General features: G+C 35.0%; 1 protein-coding gene and 3 pseudogenes across 3 annotated transcripts; 1 reads left to right on the top strand and 3 right to left on the bottom strand.

Annotated features, from left to right (window-relative positions):
- Positions 1-531: 531 nt before the first annotated feature.
- LOC143615044 (replication factor C subunit 1-like) lies at positions 532-6,273 on the top strand (annotated as a pseudogene). The gene is made up of 21 exons (XR_013150398.1): positions 532-617; positions 965-1,009; positions 1,693-1,839; positions 1,952-2,582; positions 2,662-2,737; positions 2,820-2,881; positions 2,964-3,150; positions 3,233-3,330; positions 3,417-3,605; positions 3,682-3,803; positions 3,916-4,123; positions 4,212-4,435; positions 4,503-4,593; positions 4,689-4,870; positions 4,985-5,024; positions 5,117-5,241; positions 5,341-5,419; positions 5,499-5,591; positions 5,673-5,910; positions 5,999-6,052; positions 6,136-6,273. The product of XR_013150398.1 is annotated as a replication factor C subunit 1-like (transcript).
- Positions 6,274-6,842: 569 nt separating this feature from the next.
- LOC143615042 (putative UDP-arabinose 4-epimerase 3 pseudogene) lies at positions 6,843-7,831 on the bottom strand (annotated as a pseudogene).
- Positions 7,832-8,209: 378 nt separating this feature from the next.
- LOC143615045 (UDP-arabinose 4-epimerase 1-like) lies at positions 8,210-9,112 on the bottom strand. Its single transcript, XM_077088299.1, has 4 exons — positions 8,835-9,112; positions 8,622-8,743; positions 8,428-8,541; positions 8,210-8,341 (listed from the first exon to the last, which is right to left on the bottom strand). Exons 1-4 carry the CDS (start codon positions 8,893-8,895, stop codon positions 8,210-8,212), a joined length of 429 nt encoding a protein of 142 aa, XP_076944414.1. The 5' UTR covers positions 8,896-9,112.
- A 4,128-nt stretch (positions 9,113-13,240) lies between these two features.
- Positions 13,241-15,232, bottom strand: LOC143615043 (GDSL esterase/lipase At1g31550-like; annotated as a pseudogene). The gene is made up of 5 exons (XR_013150397.1): positions 14,983-15,232; positions 14,395-14,626; positions 13,986-14,134; positions 13,593-13,866; positions 13,241-13,509 (listed from the first exon to the last, which is right to left on the bottom strand). The product of XR_013150397.1 is annotated as a GDSL esterase/lipase At1g31550-like (transcript).
- Between the last annotated feature and the right edge of the window lie 4,059 nt (positions 15,233-19,291).

The raw sequence follows: 19,291 nt of genomic DNA, 5'->3' as shown, positions 1-19,291 counted from the left end.
AGAAAAAAAATAATAAAAAGAATTAGAAAATTATTTCATCTTCGGTATCTCTTCTTCTCTCTTGTTCTTCTAACACAATCTACAGGTCTATTAGAAGATTGACTATCCAAAATCAATCACTACCAAATTATGTGGTTGATATTGGTGTTGTGTTATTAGTGGTAGACTAGATGAACCTTAAAAAAGGTATGGAGCGAAAGAGTGTTAATTATATATTCATTTAAATGGTAAATAGTCAATTAACGTTACATTCATTGTTGTAAAACTCAGTCTGTTCGTCCACGTACTCGCTACTCGAAGCTAATTTTTTATTCATTCGCGCATTTTGTTATTAATTTTAGTAAACTTACGATATCTAACGTATACAATTTTTAAAATTAATTTTCCTTAAAAGTTACCATTTCCGTTTATACCAAGTACTCGTAACTCTCTAGACAACCGAACCCATTCATACATACTCACTCACCCAAGTAGCCTATAGCTGTAGACAACAACTGATAATAAGACGATAAAACGGGTCGGGTCACTCGTGTCGTCGAAAGCTTCAAACCCTAACACCAACAGAAAGACGAATGTGTTTCCAATTCCATTAACCAACAACACGAATTCAGTGCCACGTAATCCACTCATTCCAAGTTCGATTTCACATATTATTATTATTATGCAATTAGCTTTAATTCCACATTAATTTAGGTTTTCATTACAATTTATAATTTTTAGGGTTTTGACGTGTTTGTGTTATCAGATGATTTGGGTTTTCGTTACAGTTTATATGTACTTGTGAATTAGGGTTTTAGGAGGGTTCTTTGAAACATGAATATGTCTTACTACTTTTAATCAATATGTTTTTTTTTAATTGTGTTTCAGTATTTTTTACAATGCCTGTTTTCTTGCACCTGTAAAACCTAATTACTGATTTTTTTTATTTTATTATTATTATTATTATTATTATTATTTTTTGCAGGCTTTTGTATTTTGGAGATTGAACAAGATAGGAGCTTGAATAATGGTAAGTTAGAAGTTATTACTAGCTGCCTGCTTTAATGTATATGCATATATATGTATATGTGTAAGTTGATGTTGATTTCACTTGCTTTACAAAATGTATCTGAGTTGCCTAATTCTTTTAAAGATTTTAAAATACAAGTTTTAACACCGTAATTTGGAAATGATGGTGGTAATTTGGTAATGGCATTTATAAGACCGTGTGTAGTGGATGGAGCCCCTACGGGGGCGTTTTGCGCCACGTCACCATAGGGTCGTTTTACAACAAAACGGTGTAGTGGATGGAGCCCCTTCCAATCATTACCTTGTTATTATTATTTTTTTTTATTTTTATTAAAAATAAAACAACTAAACTAAAACCAACCCACCAATCAGTGAACATCTTCTTCCCCCCATCCGGCGCTTTGTGAGAAGCGCCTCCCACCCCAAAACAGCCCATAGCGCCCGGGGGGGGGGGGGGTGTTTCCCGACGCTTATGGGGGCTTTTTGGATGGGTATAGCGCCCACTACGTTTGGTCTAATAATGTTGTATTTGAACTTTTGAAGTAACTAGTTTGAAAATTCTAAGTACTTATATGTGGCAAAAAAGGTAGCATAACGCTCATAACTTACTTTCTTTTGCAAAATTTATTTTATATTTTAGTTGGAGAATGTATTTTTGTTTACTTGAAATTTATGTTCTTACAGCAAGGGGATATTAGAAAGTGGTTTATGAAACAACATGACAAAGAAAAAGATAACGGAAATGCATCAAAACTTGCAAAACCGGCACTGGTGATACCAGGAAAATCATCAACTGCTAAAGACACGACATCCTCAACACCTGTAAAACCAGTAAGTGGCGAAAAGGGTTGATCTTGATTCGAACCATGCATATAGAGTTACTATACTGAGCAAGTGTTATTTTGTTTGATACGTGGCTGTTGTTCTGTTTGTTACTGGTTAGGCACAAGGAGGTCAAGAAAGTTCAGGGAGACGTAAAACCAGTAAATTTTTTGCTTCTGAAAAACAAATCCAAGAAGATGGAAAAGAAGCATCGGGATCTGCGTCAAAAAGAAAGGTGGAGAAGCCATCTGCTGATGTTAAACCGCCACCCGTAAAGAAGCCGCACTTTGTGGATGATGATGGTGACGACGATGATGATTTTGTTTTACCCAAATCTGGAAAAAGCTCAGTTGAAGTGACTCCAAGTAAGAAACAGAAAAGCGGTACAGGTAAGGCCATTCCCAGCAAAACAGAAAGTGATGATGTGGATGACACCTCAGCAACCCCTAAATCTAGTGGCAGAGGTCGTGGTAGACGGGGCGGGGCAGCTGGTGGGAGGGGTAAAAAGGTGGAGACTGACGAGGGCGATGATGATGATGAAGATGCTAAAGAGGTTAAGTCTGCTGGACGTGGTCGAGGTGGCAGGGGTGGTTCAACGGCGGCAGGTGGTGGTGGAAGAGGCGGTGGACGTGGCGGTTTCATGCCTTTTGGTGAAAGAAAAGACCCTCCTCACAAGGAGAAAAGGAAGTTCCGGAAGGTGCTCCTGATTGTTTATCTGGTTTCACTTTTGTCATCAGCGGAACACTCGACAGGTATATTTTGTATCTTGATTAATCTTGTTTCTAGTTTGAATTAATAATCATAATATGTTTTATAATGCATTGATTTTAGTTTGGAAAGAGAAGAAGCTGAAGATTTGATTAAACGACACGGAGGCCGTGTTACTGGATCTGTCAGCAAGAAAACGGTTGGTTTCATGATCCAATTAACTATTTCTATAACATAATACCTTATATATGTGGCTAATATTATTTTGTTCTTTATGAAAGACGTATCTCTTATGTGATGAAGATATTGGTGGAAGGAAATCAGAAGCTGCAAAAAAGCTAGGGTGTGTTATCTTGTATTGACATCTTTTTTATTTTAGTTTATTTACCATTTTAATATAATAACTTTGTTTAATTTTTATAAAGCACAAAATTTCTTACCGAGGATGGACTTTTTGAGATGATTCGTGCATCTAAACCCAAGGTCACCGTTAAGGAAGAACCAAAGAAACAAGTGGACAAAGTTACCCCTTCGGTACCAAAACCAAGTCTCAGAAAGCAGGACCAAGTCCTCAAAAAGCAAAACCAAGTCCTCAAAAAGCAGTAATAAAGAGTATGCTCATAAAATATTATTTTCCAGTTTATGTATTGATGTATTGTTATCTATAAATCTAAAGCTTATTGACATTTTTTAGAGGACGAAGTTCGTAAACCTGTGGTGTCTGATTCGCTTCCGTGGATAGATAAGTACAAACCAAAAGCTCTAACCGACATTATAGGGAATCAGTCATTGGTATTTTGTTTTCTTTTAACTTTTTTTTACTTTTAACACTAAAGAAATATCATTAAAAAGTTAAAAATATTATTTAAATACTTCAGGTGAAGCAACTTCATGATTGGTTGAAAAACTGGGATAATAATTTTCTGAGTGGGACCAGCAAAGGGAAGGGTAAGAAGCCGGCCGACTCAGGGGCAAAAAAGGCCATATTATTAAGTGGTACACCTGGCATAGGGAAGACTACATCTGCAAAGCTAGTTAGTCAGATGCTCGGTTTCCAGACAATTGAGGTATGTTTTATCATCATACATATGCTTTTTGTACGACTTTTTGTGTCACAATTATAAATAACAAATGTGTTTTTAGGTTAATGCTAGTGACAGTCGCGGAAAGGCTGATAAAAATATTGAAAAAGGAATTGGTAGCAGGACGTCTAATTCTATAAAAGAACTTGTCAATAATAAATCTATGAAGGTTGACATGAATAGGTGACTACTCATATTACTACTACTACTACTACTACTACTACTACTATTATTATTATTATTATTATTATTATATATTTATATGTGACTTACTTTATTGAAATTATTAATGCAGCTCAAAGCATCCAAAGGCAGTGTTGATTATGGATGAAGTTGATGGTATGTCTGGTGGAGATAGGGTCGGTGTAGCTGACTTAATCTTAAGCATCAAAATGTCCAAAATACCCATCATTTGTATATGCAATGACCGATACAGTCAAAAATTAAAAAGTCTTGTGAATTACTGTTTACCCCTCAACTTCCACAAGCCAACAAAACAACAGGTTTTGGGATCTTTCTCTGCATACTGTGTATTTTAAACAGTTTAATATTAACAAATAATTTTATACGGCTTTTATCTTGTGATGACAGATGGCAAAGAGATTGGCACAAATTGCAAAAACAGAAGGCCTTCAAGTAAATGATGTTGCACTTGAGGAACTTGGTTCTAGAGTTAGTGGAGATATGCGTATGGCTTTGAACCAGTTGCAGTATATGAGTCTTTCTATGAGAGAAATTAAATATGATGATGTAAGACAACGGCTTCAGAGTAGCTCCAAAGATGAAGACATGTCACCTTTTACAGCTGTTCAAAAGTATGAACTGATACGCTTCATCTTTTTTACAAAACATATTCATTGTAATTTTATTTTTGTTGTGCAGACTGTTTGATTACAATGGTGGTAACCTGCGGATGGATGATCGGCTCGATCTTAGCACAAGTGATCCAGATTTAGTACCTCTCATTGTGCAGGTATCTTTGTAACAATCTTTATAAATGCAAATTGTAAAAATGTAAAATATGCTAGTTTATTACTTTATTTTATAACATTTGTTGAAATTATGCAGGAAAATTACCTCAATTACAGGCCAAGTTCGGTTAAGAAAGATGAAAGTGGACTTCAAAGGATGAATTTGATTGCACGTGCTGCTGATTCTATTGCAAACGCGGATATAATTAATGTACAAATAAGACGATATCAGAGGTGGCAGCTTTTTCCAAGTAGCGCTTTTCAGTCTTCTATAATCCCGTAAGTAATGCAAAATTTTGTTAATAATTTTATAAAACACACCTTTGTATATGTGAGTAACTGTTTTGTAAACTAATAATCATTTTATTTGATTTTGTTTTTTATATGAAAAAGAGCTGCTTTGCTCCATGGAAGCAGGGAAACATTTGAACAGGTGATGAATGCATGCGTATACCATGAAATGCCTTTTTTTTTCTAAAAAAACAATTTTTTTTAGTGTAACATGTTTTTTTTATATTTATGTAGGGTGAAAGGAATTTTAACAGATTTGGAGGGTGGTTAGGGAAAAACTCTACTATGGGAAAGAATTACAGGCTTCTCGAAGACGTGCATGTTCATCTGCTATCATCCCTACAATTCAATTTGGGCAGGTAATTTTAGGCTTCTTTTAACTGCTTTCAAAACAGACATCGTTATTAACTTGTTACTAATTATATTAATAAATTTATTGATTACATTTGTTATTGTAGGTCAACTTTGTGTCTCGAGTATCTCTCCCTTCTCCTTAAACACATGACCGATCCACTAAAGTTGAATACTCTCACAAAGGTTCGTATAATATTTCTACTCGTGCTGAATAGTTACATTTTAAATTACTAATTATTGTTAGTGTTGTTATTTTATATAGAATGAAGCTGTCGAAAAAGTAGTCGAGTTTATGGATGAGTACTCTATTAGCCAGGAGGACTTTGAGTCACTAATGTCCATGTCCAAATTTCAGGTATGACTAATAACCGTTTGTTTTTTTATATTGCGGTTTTAATTTTAACTAATAAAAGCGCAATGATTATGTAATATTTAGGGGCGTCCGAATCCGCTTGAAGGTGTTGCGCCAGCTGTAAAAGCCGCACTGACAAAGGCGTATAATAAAGGGAGTAAGACACGTGTGATTCGTTCAGCTGATTTAATTACACTTCCAGGTATTAAAAAGGCTCCAAAGAAACGAGTGGCAGCCATGCTGGAACCCGTAGATGATGGCGTGGTTGCGGACAGTGATGTTGCACAGAATGATGAAAACAACTCGGATGCAGAGGATTTGGGTATATAAATATAAATTTTATATATTTGATTATTATTATTATTATTATTATTATTATTATTATCTGTGACTAATATCGAAAGGTACAGGTGACGGTGAAGAGGAAAAACCAAAAGTGGATGTTGAGAGTCTAAGCTCCAAAGGTACTTGTTTTCTTGACACAAAACATGTAACATGTATACTTGCATATATAAATTTTATTCTTTATTCGGTTTTCTTTGTGTAGGAATTCAACTACAAGTGGAGTCTAAGGCTGCAGGTACGAAGCGGGCCCCTGCAGGTAGGGGAAGAGGTGGTGGTCGTGGTGCTAGTGCTGGTGCTAGTTCTTCTAAACGAAAAAGATGAGCGGAAAACGTTGGTTTTGTTACGCTCATCTTTTTCCATTTTCTTTAGTGTTGGGTATGTAAGTGACAAATGTGAAGTTTTGGAGGCATGTATGGTTTAGATGGTTGGTATTTTGTAATGCCTTTGTTTGGATTCTTCTTTGTTGTCTTTTGTGTTTTGGATTGACAAAATGAATGGTTAGCCTTAGCAGTTACTTTTTTAACAACCAAAAACTAACAAGGTTAGACCCCAGTTAGTAAATGATCGGTGGAGGAAAATAGTTTACAAGTTGGGACTACCAGTGCCAAGTGTAATTAACAAAAACGAAACTAGAAAAAAAAACTTATGTTAATTTACATGGATTTTAATAATACATAACTTAGTCTTTGAAAATTAAATTCATAAATAACATCATACTGCCTAAGTAATACAAAAAATACAAATTGAATAAAAAAAATGTGTCTGTGTGTAATACAGGGTTGTCTTTAAAAAAATCACTTCAACATAAGCCATATTCCTCAAATCTTTTCAGTAGCCAGTTCCCTAGTACAAAATACAAATGTGTGTATATCTATATAACCAACCCTAAACTCAACCCCACATCATCGATTAATACGAAGCTCTCGCGGGCCCGTATCCGTTATGATGCGATTTCTGCCATTTCCACGCATCTCGCAAACTCTGTTCCAGATCAGTAAACTGTGCTGACCAGTTAAGTTCTCGTTGTATCTTCGACGGGTCACTGGACACCTCAGCATAGTCACCGGGCCTACGTGGCAGATAATCTACTTTTATTGTTACCCCTGTTGCCTTCTTACAAGCTTCCACAAACTCTTTTACTGATCTACCTATCATAAAACAAATTATAAACTTGTTACAAAAATATAAAATAACAAATTTAACAACACATAAGAATTAAAACCGAATAAAAATTTTACCTTTTCCTGCACCGACATTATAAATCCCAATGCGCGCATATAATGTATATATGTGTGAACCCTCGGGTGGGCAAAAGTAAAATTGCACTAATTTTGACGTTATTTTACTAATTTCGTGAAAATAACGTTAAAAGTGATGGAAGGTTAATCAGGCATCATGTGGTGGCGTTGATAGCCGAAAGACAAGGGTACATGCACCAATCAGCCGGCGTCCCGATGATTGAGTGCTATGTGCCTTATGTAATATGTCCAAGGCTTGATGCAAAACTACTATCGAGCCGGGGGTCTCACCGGAAGCAGCCTCTCTATCCCCATGGGGTAGAGGTAAGGCTGTCTACATCTTACCCTCCTCAGACCCTACCATACCTTTGCTATTGGTGGGATATACTGAGTACGATGATGATGATGATGAACATGCCCAGGTTTGGCATTTTCAAGTGCTTTCACATGTGCATCAACTAAATCGGTTACATCAATATAGTCGCGTATGCACGTTCCATCCGAGGTTTTATAATCCGTTCCTCGAACCTTAAAAATCACATAACCGATATCACATTTTTCTTAGTTAAACAATATCCACTTTCTAAAATAGATAATTCTCAGAATTAAGCAATATACACGGGTCGCACCTAGAAAAGGTGAAATGACATATATGCCCATGGTACCTGAGGAGTTTCTTCAGTAATCGGCATCTTTTCGGGCTCTCCATAAGTAGCACACGTGCTAGAATATATCAGAGTATTAACATTATGCGCTGCCATCGCCTCCAATACAATCAATGTATTTGATGTAATATTGTGATAATACCTGCATATAGTTACAAATAATTAACAAAACAAAAGATTAAGAATATGATTATTTAAACTTTAAAGAGACTACTTACTTTAGTGGATCAACGGTACTCCCTCCAACATATGCAACCGCTGCAAAATGCATCACCGCATCAAACGCAATTTCAGAAAAGATTTTATTTGACTGTAACATATTATATCAAGGAAACAAAATACTTGCATATGTCATTTACTGATTTTCAAGAAATTAATATTTATGTTTATAGGATATGGCTTTTGCGTCTCCCAAATCAGCATAAATGAATTGAAGCCTCCCGGGTTCAGGAAACAAGTCTTGAAGAACTTTAACCGCACCTATGTTTCCACGAGACAGATTATCCTATGACATAATTATACAAATTTATTTTTCATTTTATAGTTGAATAACTAAACATTAGTAACAGATTAATAAGAATACAGACATACCACTATGGTCACACGATTCGAGTCTTTAAGAAGGCGTAGTGTAGCATGAGAGCCGATATAACCAGTGCCTCCGGTTACTAAAACATGAGTAACCCCTGGTTCATGTCGTGAGAACTTCAAAGGACAATATTGTAATCAAGTATACATTTTATATTCAAACATTTAAACTTGATCAAAAAAGGTCGGTTGCTTACGGGGCTAGGGCTCGTGAAAGTAGATTGTTTGAGGATTAAAATGCACAATGTTACAAGTCCTAAAGCGAAAACTATCTTTCTTACAAAGCCTTTTTTCTTTATTGGTTCTGTATGATCCATGCCTATAAACCGAAAATAAAAATACAATAAGCGAATCACGACATTAAGGTTAAATGAAATTAGTGAATGGATTTGTGATTTTGAGTATTTTACCTCCTAAAGCATAGGATCTGGGAGGCCTTGGTTGACTTCTTGGCTTGTTGAAGTTTGACATTATGAAAACAACTGTTGATGATTAAACTGCTGCAGCTGCACATCAAGACACAATTATGCTTTAATCAGTAATAGAATTATACTATGAACTGCAAAAAGAGGTGAGCAATAATCGAACCGTTAATCGAAACCAAACTGAAAACCAAAACAACATCAACTGAAAACAGAAATCACCAAAAACCGATTAAGGGAAAACCGAATTAACTGAAAATCGGTTATTGGGTTTTTTTTTGCACCCTCGGTTAACCAAAATTAACTGAACCGAACCGTTTATATTTTCGTATATTTCTAGCTTTAATACAAAGCTAGTTACCTACATTTCATGTATTTATGCCTCCATTGCAATGTAAATTTTAAAAAAAATTTAGCCGAAGTTTGGTGTCGGTTATTAACTAAACGGAACCAAAAACCGACAATCTAACTGAATAACCGAACCAAAAACTGACAAGCTAACCGAATAAACCGAACGGAACCAAAAAAGGACAAGCTAACCGAATAAACCGAACGGAACCAAAAACCGACAAACTAACCGAATAAACTGAACCGAACCAAAAACCGACAAACTAACCAAAAAACGAGCCGAATTGAACTAAAAACTGACAAACTAACCGAAGGGAACCAAAAACCGGCAAACCAACCGAAAAACGAGCCAACCCGAACCAAAAACCGACAAGCTAACCGAATAACCGATTAACCGAAAACTGAATGGTTGATAAAACAGATTAACCAATGACTTCAGTTTCAGTTCAGGTTAATAACTGAACATTGCACACCCCTAACAGAAAGAAGTGTTGGTTATTATTATTATTATTATTATTATTATTAACGAATCAAATGCTACAATTTAAATATAATAGCCTAATTCTGAAATCTAACATCAAATTAACGAATCAAATACACACATGCAATTAATAAAACCAATTATTCACCTAAAACTAGCTTAAAAATATTGATGACTTTTGATTGATTGATTAATTGCAAAATGAGAAATAAATGGGATGTGGCCAATGGTAAATCAATCACTTTACTAGTGAGAGGTAGGGGTTCAAACCTCACTATCATCAATTTATATGGCGGTTTTACCGGCTCCTCGCTGTCGTGCCATTTGGCGGGCGTGGTGGTCGGGTTTTATCCGGTGAATCTCTCAATAGGTGGACCGCTAGAGGCTCCGTCCGTCCGGACTAGTGGCCGGCTCGGGCTACCTTTAGCCAATGGGGCCGCGTACGAAGTAGCGGTGTTACTTAGTTGGTCGTTCAAAATAAATTGCAAAATGAGAAACAAATGCCGAGAGACTTTCTAACGATTAAAGAAAATGAAGACAGAGTGTGTGTTGTCATCTTCTAAAAATCAAAATCAAAGGAAAAATAATTAGAGAATGTCTTTCCAACACAACAATAAAATATCTTTCGTTTTTGGATAGATATTTCTATTCTATTTTAACCGCGTTTGGTACCCCTGATGTTTCGTTTCAGGTAAATATTATCTTTATGTCATCGATCAGAAGGTCAATAGTTTTTTTTCTTTAAACAACTAATTTTATTGAAACTTTAAACTCGCCTTAAAAAAAGCTAGACTAGAAACAACAAAACACCGAATACAAATATACAATGACACCTATTACAAGCTTGACTCAAAACAAAAACAAACACCATTTTTTCAAATCTAAACCCACAAGTTTTCATCGGTTTATTATCTAATGATAGCTTTATCTTTTGATGTCTTCTTTGAAGAGGTTGTCCGCTACCCTTTTGTTATCAAAGATCACCATGTTTCTCACCTTCCAAATAAACCTGCTTGTAGTAAGAATAATTGATTGAATGGCCTTTCGTTGTGAAGAGATCCCGGAACTCGAACGCATACACCGAAGGTATCTTGCACCAACGACTTACGAACTACCAAATTACCGATGCTATATAACATGATAGAAAAAATATGATCGGTTGATTCCTTTTCCCCTTCACATAGTGGGCACCACTTTATTTCGTGAATCACGTTTCTTTTAAAAAGAGCATCCGAGGTGGCAATCCAACCCATCTCCGCTTTACACCCAAAGAAGTTCAATAGCTATTTTTACAAATCTGAATATTTAATTTGTATTTTTTTTTGTCTAAAGGTTATTTTATTTATGAAAAACACAACTAAACTAGCAAGGAGCTAGACTGGACCACAACATGACACCAGGTTCTCTACACCTATTACTTCAATAATAACATGAAATCATAACGATAAATTACACCATTGATCTCAATCCGACTGCGTTAGTTTTCTTATATTCTTTACCCAAAGGTAGCTTAGCCTCTTAATGTCCTCTTTGATTTTGTTGATCAAAGCACGTTTGTTTTCGAATAGGACTTCGTTTGTTGTCTTCCATTTGCATTTAATTTGTATGTAAGTTAATTTTTTAAAACCGCGTAATTAACTTTTGTTTCAAAACCCTTTTAAAACGAGTCGACCTGTTCATGAGCTATTCAAGATCAGATTGAGATAAATCTTGAAACAAGTTGAGACTTATTGAGCCTGAACTCAAGCTTTGTATGGGAAGATCGGTTAGGTTCATCGAGCGTTAACAAACCTTGTGTCGTATGCTAATTTGTAACTCTTACAGACTTCTATGCAGGGACGATCCTTTCTTTGGGCCAAACGGGGCCGCGACCCCACCATCTTTTTCGTTTAGTAGTGTATTTTTACCGAAAATATCCCAAAAAAGTTATTAAGTCCGGCCCATCCACATTATTTGAGACCGGAACAATCATGAAAGGTTAATAAATAAAGCCCAGTTACAACTTACAAATGAATTATTTTGTTGAACAACTAACTAACCCTAACATTTGAGTTGATTCTTTTTCAAGTACTCATCTAGTCATCCTTCACCTTGCATCTTGTTTTTTTTTTCAAATATCGATTTCTTTTGTGTAAGAACGGTAATTTGAATGACTGAATTGGTATCATAGTTGAATGAATGGATATAGAGTTTTTATTGTTTGACCCGACCCGAACCAGATTACCGACCCGACACATAGAAGTAGGGGAAAAAAATTTTTGGCTCTCATAAATTTCGGCTCATCCATACTAGATGTTCAAGATCCGCCACTGCTTCTGTGTATTGATTTTACATTGCACAACCGAGCTCGAGCCAAAGCTTTGGCTCATTTAAGGTATCGCACACGAGCTTGAGTCGAGCTTAGGCTCGTTTAAGGTTTTTCTCAAAATATTTAAAACAGTTAAAAAAAGTTTATAAATTGATTAGCAAATAATAAATTAGCCGACCTCTCTTAAATCAAAATAAACCGAGTTTGGACTCATCTTAAATCAAAATGAACCGAGTTTGGGCTCATCGTAACTCGATTCGTTTCGTGTACGCCCATAAAAGTTAGGAGATTTCATAGTTTAACACTTATCAATATGTCAATTATGTTTGGTGTGATGATATGGAACTCATCAGTCATGGTTATAGAAGTGGTCGGGTCGGATGAACCGGTCTTAAGAACCATGTGACATAAATTTTCATAATTAAAATATAAAAAACCATATTTATAATTAAAAAAAAGAAGGAACAACGCTTAAAAGTTGTATAAAACCGTGTAGGTTTTTTTTTGTTTGTAGTGAATGAAATTATATAGTGATAAAAAATAAATATTTACACAATTAGGATGGTTGCATAAGTTTCTAATTATCAGTTTTAATAAATACCATATTATAAAGCGTTTAAGAAATTGTAGAAGGTTGTGTAGTGTTTGTATAGGAACTAGGAACGAGCTCGAGATGGTACCGGTATCGATACCAGAATTTAAAAATATTTAGTACTGGTACTGAAATGTTCAATTTGGTACTGACATTTCGTGCAAAATTCGGGAATACCGGTACTGAAAACGCTCATCACTAGAGGAAACAAAGAGGCAACCTTTTGCAATCTATACGGTTTGTATAGCCCTATGCGAGCCGTATAGCCCTTCAGCTCGTATAGAGCCTGACCCAAGTATAGACCCTATACACTCATACAAGGGCCATACGACGTGTATATCTTTCGCTTGCGCGACAAGGCATAGAATCATGCTACATGCATATAGTTCGGCACACATGGGCTTGTTTTTAACCAACCTTTCAATCGTCAAACGACTATATTTTTTGTAACGATTATGTTTCAAAATCTGAATTAACACGAGTCGTATAAGCCTTTAACGTGCTTTTAATTTATAACCATGTCAGATGTTATTAGTTAAATTTTGTGTGTTATTAATTATTGTTTATTATACCGCCTGTGTATATCATTTAATGTTCTTTCCCGGATTGTAGCTATCTATATGGCTACAATGAATCATAAACATGCATATTTAAGCTTGCATTGCTTATACATAACTCGATAATCCTACTCGAGCTTGTGATGTTGATGCAGGACGCAAGGATTTATATTCGGGAGTAGTGTACGACCCTTGAAATAAACTCTTGAGTACCAGTTTGTATGCCGCTTCAGTTAAGTGCACTCCATCCCAGCTAACATAAGTATCTGGTTTATCACACAATGTAGCACATGCCTGTCCGCATCTCCCAGTTGTGTTGAAATTAAACGGCCCTCCACATCCACAACACGCCTTCAAAGTCCCGTTATTTGAAAATCCTGCAATAAAAGTCATTTATAGAAAAATAGAATGTACTTGTATCGTATTTTTCTAGTTTACAACACGTTACAATGTTACATACCATATTCATTTGGAGAACGATAAAGTTGCATGAGGGCGTTATAGTAGTCAGCATAGATGATTACAACGCTAGGATTAAGCTCTCGAACATGATTTAGTTTTTCTTGTAAGATTTTATTGCGGTCTTTAGCAAAGTCATTTAATTTGGTGAGGCAACCAGTTATGTGATCATACTCTTCGCTATCAGACCCATACACCGTCAAAGATGGTGGAAAGCATCCAATAGGAAAGTTTCCTGGAACAACGAGCGTTCTAGCTCCCATCTCAATCAACTCCTACAAAATTTAAGTCGATACGAATTTAACCGTACATTATTAACTTTATAATCGGGGTTGCATTGTAACTAGAATAAATTTGTTAAAACAAAAATACCGTGAATTGGGTAGCTTCTTACATTGACTGCTGAGATGATGGCATCAATAACAAGTGGAACATATGGTTGAATCTCATCGACGGGTATCCCCATAGATAATGGACGATTGTAATCGTTGCCACCAATCTCACCCATCATAATCAAAGAACGCCCAATGAAGTTTCTACAACCTGCCAGCAATTGTATATAATTACTCTACTTAATTGAATAGATCATCCAATGCTAGATATCACTCATAAATTGTCGATCACGTGTCACCAACGAAGCGACAACTACAAAAAGAATTACTTAAAACTTTTTAATTTTTTTTAACCTTTGATTTAAAAAGTTATTTAAAACTTTTTTTTTTTTAATTTTGTTAATTTATTGTAACTGACCAAGTAAAATGTTTCCTTATAAGACTGTCAATAATAAATAGATAAAGACACACCTGAAGTGTTGTCACAAATAGAAGACAAAGATTGTTTAAACCATGCCAACTGAACTCCTAGAGAGGCATTAATCACAGGGCCTCCACCCCATCTAGCTTCAACAATAGATGAATCCAATGCCGTAGCACCTGCCACCCGCGTAGTTCACTCCTTGTCGTCCCAATGACGTCACACCACCACTCTCCTTGTCGTTGAAATATGGTGATATTAGCGGCAATCCAAATCTCTCAGCTACAAAAACCATATAAAAAATCATAATTATGTTAATACTAGAGTAATTATTATTATTATTATTATTATTATCATTATGGGTTTGGACAGATACAAACTAAATTAGTGTGTTAATTCTGCGAATCAAATAGTGCAATTATATATATACACCATAATGTAATTATATATACAACATGTGATTATAGCATAGTGTAATTACGCTACGATATAATTATATAATTATACTACTTATATATATAATTAAGTTACTTGATTTGCATAGTGAGCACACTTTTTTAGTTTGTACGTTAACTTTCCCCTGTTATTATTATTATTATTAAAGCACCGCTAGCACGTTTTTTTAATTTGTAATGTACCTAGAAAATCAATGATGAGGCGACCATTGGAGCAACGACCAGTGGAATGTCCGATGAAATTTTGACCGTAAGGAGGGACACAAGTAAACTCAACGTTGGATATCGAAGCCAGGTACTTTCGGTTTCCGGTGTCAGCAAGGGAGTCACCGAAACTTATGATCGACGGATAACATCCATTAGCATAAAGCCTACAACTCCATAACACCACCAAGAAACTTGCAAACATATTGGAGCCTGAAGAAGAAGCCATTTTGATAGTAGCTGGAAGCTGGTGACTATTAAGAAATAATAATAATAATAATAATTGTGTGTATTATAGTGTTAACTTTTACACTTGTGATATAAACAATGCCACGATATATATGTTTCTGATGATGTATATATAATTAATTATATAATAACCTTTAACCGTTAAGTAGGCTCCAGTGCTACCACCCTATGAGTGACGAGTCATGATCACTATAGACATGTGGCTACAACTTTGCTATGAATGACGATCAATAATACATTTATGAACAAGGTACTGCCCATCTGTTTCACACCAAAATTATATCATTCCATTAGTAAAATGGAACTATATCATTTTTATTTTTATTTTTTTTATTTATTTCAATACATGTATAATTTTAAAGCTCATGTTATAATAATAAAATGGGTAAAAATCACGCTCCATGACAGGTCAGCAATGGGGACGGTATTGGTTCAGTTTGTCAGAGTACTTGTACAATACCGACACATGAGTCTAATAGTGTTGTTCATTGATTTAGCTGGTCCAGATTCGAAGGCCTAACGCTAGTCTGATGTGGAAACGACACCCAAAATCGTAGATCTGTTTCCACATATTGCCGAAGGCTTTGAGATAGCGGATTCAACACGGTCACTTGGAAAGTTAGCTGATGTGTCCTCATAATCCGTTATATGATATAACAAATTACCTAAAAGCACTCAAAATTTTGGCAGCCACCTAAAATCATTTTTTTAACCACCTAATCCAGCAAAAATTTCAACCAAATTATTTCAAGTTTATAATATCTTGCAGGATTCCCACTAAATTCTTCGATTTCTTCCGGAAGCATATGATTAATCATCTGCTTCTCTCGTTCCGTGAATAGCCGGGACATTGAGGAATATTTCGGGAATCGGTTTGATTCTCTCTGTTCCTTCCGTTTGAAGAAATGAGGATCCCAAAGAAGTGATCTTTCTTTTAGTTGTTGAATCTCTCTTTGATTGAGTAATGTGTGATATTCCGAATCCTCATTACTATTGGAATCAAAATGATCTCTGAATTGATCAGAATATCCTTTCAATTGGCTAGAATCCCTTACTTGAACGAAATTAGATCTTGTGGAATCATATTGAATATTTGACGATACATTCCGTACCTTCGGATCATCTCTATAATATACAAATAAAATCATGTATTTCATAATTGTTTGATGTTCAGATAATACTTATATGCATCTATATTATCAATAATTTATATGCCTTGCATTACCATGTTTCACATGAGAAACATGTCAGGCTAGATTAGTGGACCTTATATTGTTAGTATGTTAGTAGAGTTTTATATTTGATGTGTTTTGGTAGTTTGAGTCTAAACCGGTAAATTATAGGTTTGCCAAGCCCATTCGGCTTAGTCCATAACCGCTTCAGAACACTTCGTTGGATCAAGGTTCGTGTTTTATTTTTCTATAGTGTTGTTTATCTATAAATGTCATTTATAGTATGTGACATTAAATTTGAGTAAAATATATTTTAAAAAAATTGGCTCTAAAATTTGGGTTGTTACAACAGTTCTATATAAGGGCCGCCCACAGCCACATGAGAAAGAATTGCTTTAGTATTCATACGATCAAACTCTAACCGATCCCCTATTAGTTGTTACACTGCCCTAGTGAAAAATCGATGTTACACTGGTAGGTGGTCGGGTATTTCATGATGGAGTTTGACGGTCGTTGGTTGTAGTTTCTCTTAAATATGAGTTGAAGTTAGAAAAGTAACTATGCACCTTTTTTATCCCTAGAAAATTGAAAAGTACTTTTTTTTTTAAATTGATCTCTGAAAAAATTTTAATCATATGAAAAAGAATCTTGAGTCCGTCACCATATGACATTGTATTGAAAATATTGTTAATTAGGAAAGAACTTGTTATATTATACTTGATATCAATTTTGTTGGGTTAGTGCCACGATTGACCACTTGACGGCACCATGTGCTGTCACATCAACTTTTTTTTAAGTTTTTTTTATATTACTTTATAGAGTATACTCATTTATGTTTACGATTTAGTGTTGATACCAATCGAATTTGTGTCCGTTCGTAGCCGCAAAGCGTGGATTTTTTGTTTTTTTCTGATTGTGTTATTTTTTGGGCTTATTTTTGTTTTACGATTTAGTGTCAATAGGGTAACGAACTTAATCCATAGCAATCAAATACACGTTTACGCACCAACGTACAAAACTAGTTATATTTAAAAAATTAACAGAGTGATGATACTTGATAAACCAAGATTATATTGATTTTATTTCTCTTATTATTTTTACTACTTGTCGATCTCTCGCGTATCTTGTTTCCGTCATTTTAGGATCACTTCATCATATCCATCACACGAGATTAACACCCTTCCATATAACAACCCCACATGGACCACCAGGTTGTTGACTTGTTAGCATTCGTGTGATGAATCCAGTTAGGATTTGTGGTATCTTCAATGTTATTATTACCTAAACCAACAAAAAAATGTTGGTTGATTTAACATAAAATATCAAACCATGAACAATAAAGCATTGTTATATTTTGAGAAAATAGATCAGATTATAAATATAATTAACACAAGTAAACATAAGAAGATATTAATCCCAATAAATCAATGATATATACAAGAAAACAAAACGTTAGTCGACTTATATACACTAATGGTGTGGTTGTCCATTAACAAAACAAAACGTTTAAACACCTGGATTTGAAATGGGAGATTTTGGAAACAATTAAAAAGTTCGCTATTCAAAAAAAAATAATAAATAGTCAACTTATATATGCTAAGATGCAACTTATATTTTGTTATTTGGACTTTTCTTATCAAACTTTTATACTTTTGTCACAAAACTTTTAGCATTTCAACTTTGATCTCAAAACTTTTAAATTTATAAACTGATCAAACTGAGCCTTTAAACCTTGCCACAAAAATTAGCTTCCAGACTTTTGCAAATTTTTCACATTAATCCTTCACTTTTAACCTCAAACAACGGTACCCGTAATTAATTAAATCGATACCGATCGAGTTTCTATCACAATGCATAGATTAAAGTGGCTACAGAGGGAAAGGGGGAGAGTTTGGATCCTTTCGGTTTTCTATCGGTTTACCAGCGAAGTAACCGATGGAGGCGTTAAGGCTCATTCGCGAATCAAGTTCCAACCGCCACACACGTGGTATCCAACTTCAACTTAAGCGCTGACGGTCCCAACAAACGAACTAGATGATAACGATATCACCTTTTATCATATTTGTTCTCAACGGTCTGCGACTAACAGAACTCTAACGTCATTAGTTTCAGGTCGCTGGAAAAATTAACATTTTCGTTCCAGACATATTTGGAGGTTCAGACCTGTATGAACCTTTTTCTAGTAAAAACTCATTTATTGAGGTCATTGGAACTCTAGAACCATCGTGACGAGTGGTTGGTGGAGACGGTGTTCAATTTGAGTTTCGCAGTAAAAAATGACTTTTTCGCAAAAAAAAAACGTGTTTTTGGTGACGTGCAACTAACGACGTTAGCATTATGTTAATCACAAACCGTTGGAAACAAATAAAGGATTAAAAGATGAGATCGTTATCAACCAATTCGTTAGTCGAAACCGACAACCATAAAAAAAAATAAAAAATGATAGATTAATTAATACACCTTTTCTAAAAAAGTATATAACAGCATATATTCCAGGTTTGCTTTTCCGGCCACTAATATACATACACTTGCTTGCTCTAGTAATAATAATAATAATAATAGTAGTAGCGTATATCGGACACTCGTATTAATATTTAAACACCGACGGACAGAATTGATTCCGGTGAGCTACCGGACTATACACTCTCCGATCACCACCGTCGTTGACGGTACCTAAGGTAAGTTTACATAATACAATTCACACTCTATAGTTACATATACGTACGCAATTAATTGGTACACACTTACTTTCCTTTTCTGCTAGGGTTTAATGAATCAATTGATTTATTTGCAATTAATTTGTAGAAAAATTAATAGTACACGTCAGTCATTTAATTTTGCTTGCTAATGGTTAGATATTTTTAGTC

The sequence above is a fragment of the Bidens hawaiensis genome, unplaced genomic scaffold (genome assembly GCF_021521415.1).
Source record: "Bidens hawaiensis isolate Kalapana, Puna unplaced genomic scaffold, B.hawaiensis_p1.1 tig00041744_1, whole genome shotgun sequence".
Lineage (NCBI taxonomy): Eukaryota > Viridiplantae > Streptophyta > Magnoliopsida > Asterales > Asteraceae > Bidens > Bidens hawaiensis.
Note: the sequence above shows the minus strand (reverse complement) of the source record. Positions and strands in the feature narration are given on the sequence as shown.

Bases quoted from the DNA above. Each gene is read 5' to 3' on its own strand.
- LOC143615045 (XM_077088299.1), bottom strand. From the start codon at position 8,895: ATGTCAAACTTCAACAAGCCAAGAAGTCAACCAAGGCCTCCCAGATCC. The intron at 8,744-8,834 runs GTAAAATACTCA...TTCGGTTTATAG, and splicing joins CAGATCCTATGCTTTAGGAG to GCATGGATCATACAGAACCA. The intron at 8,542-8,621 runs GTAAGCAACCGA...TGTCCTTTGAAG, and splicing joins CTTTCACGAGCCCTAGCCCC to TTCTCACGACATGAACCAGG.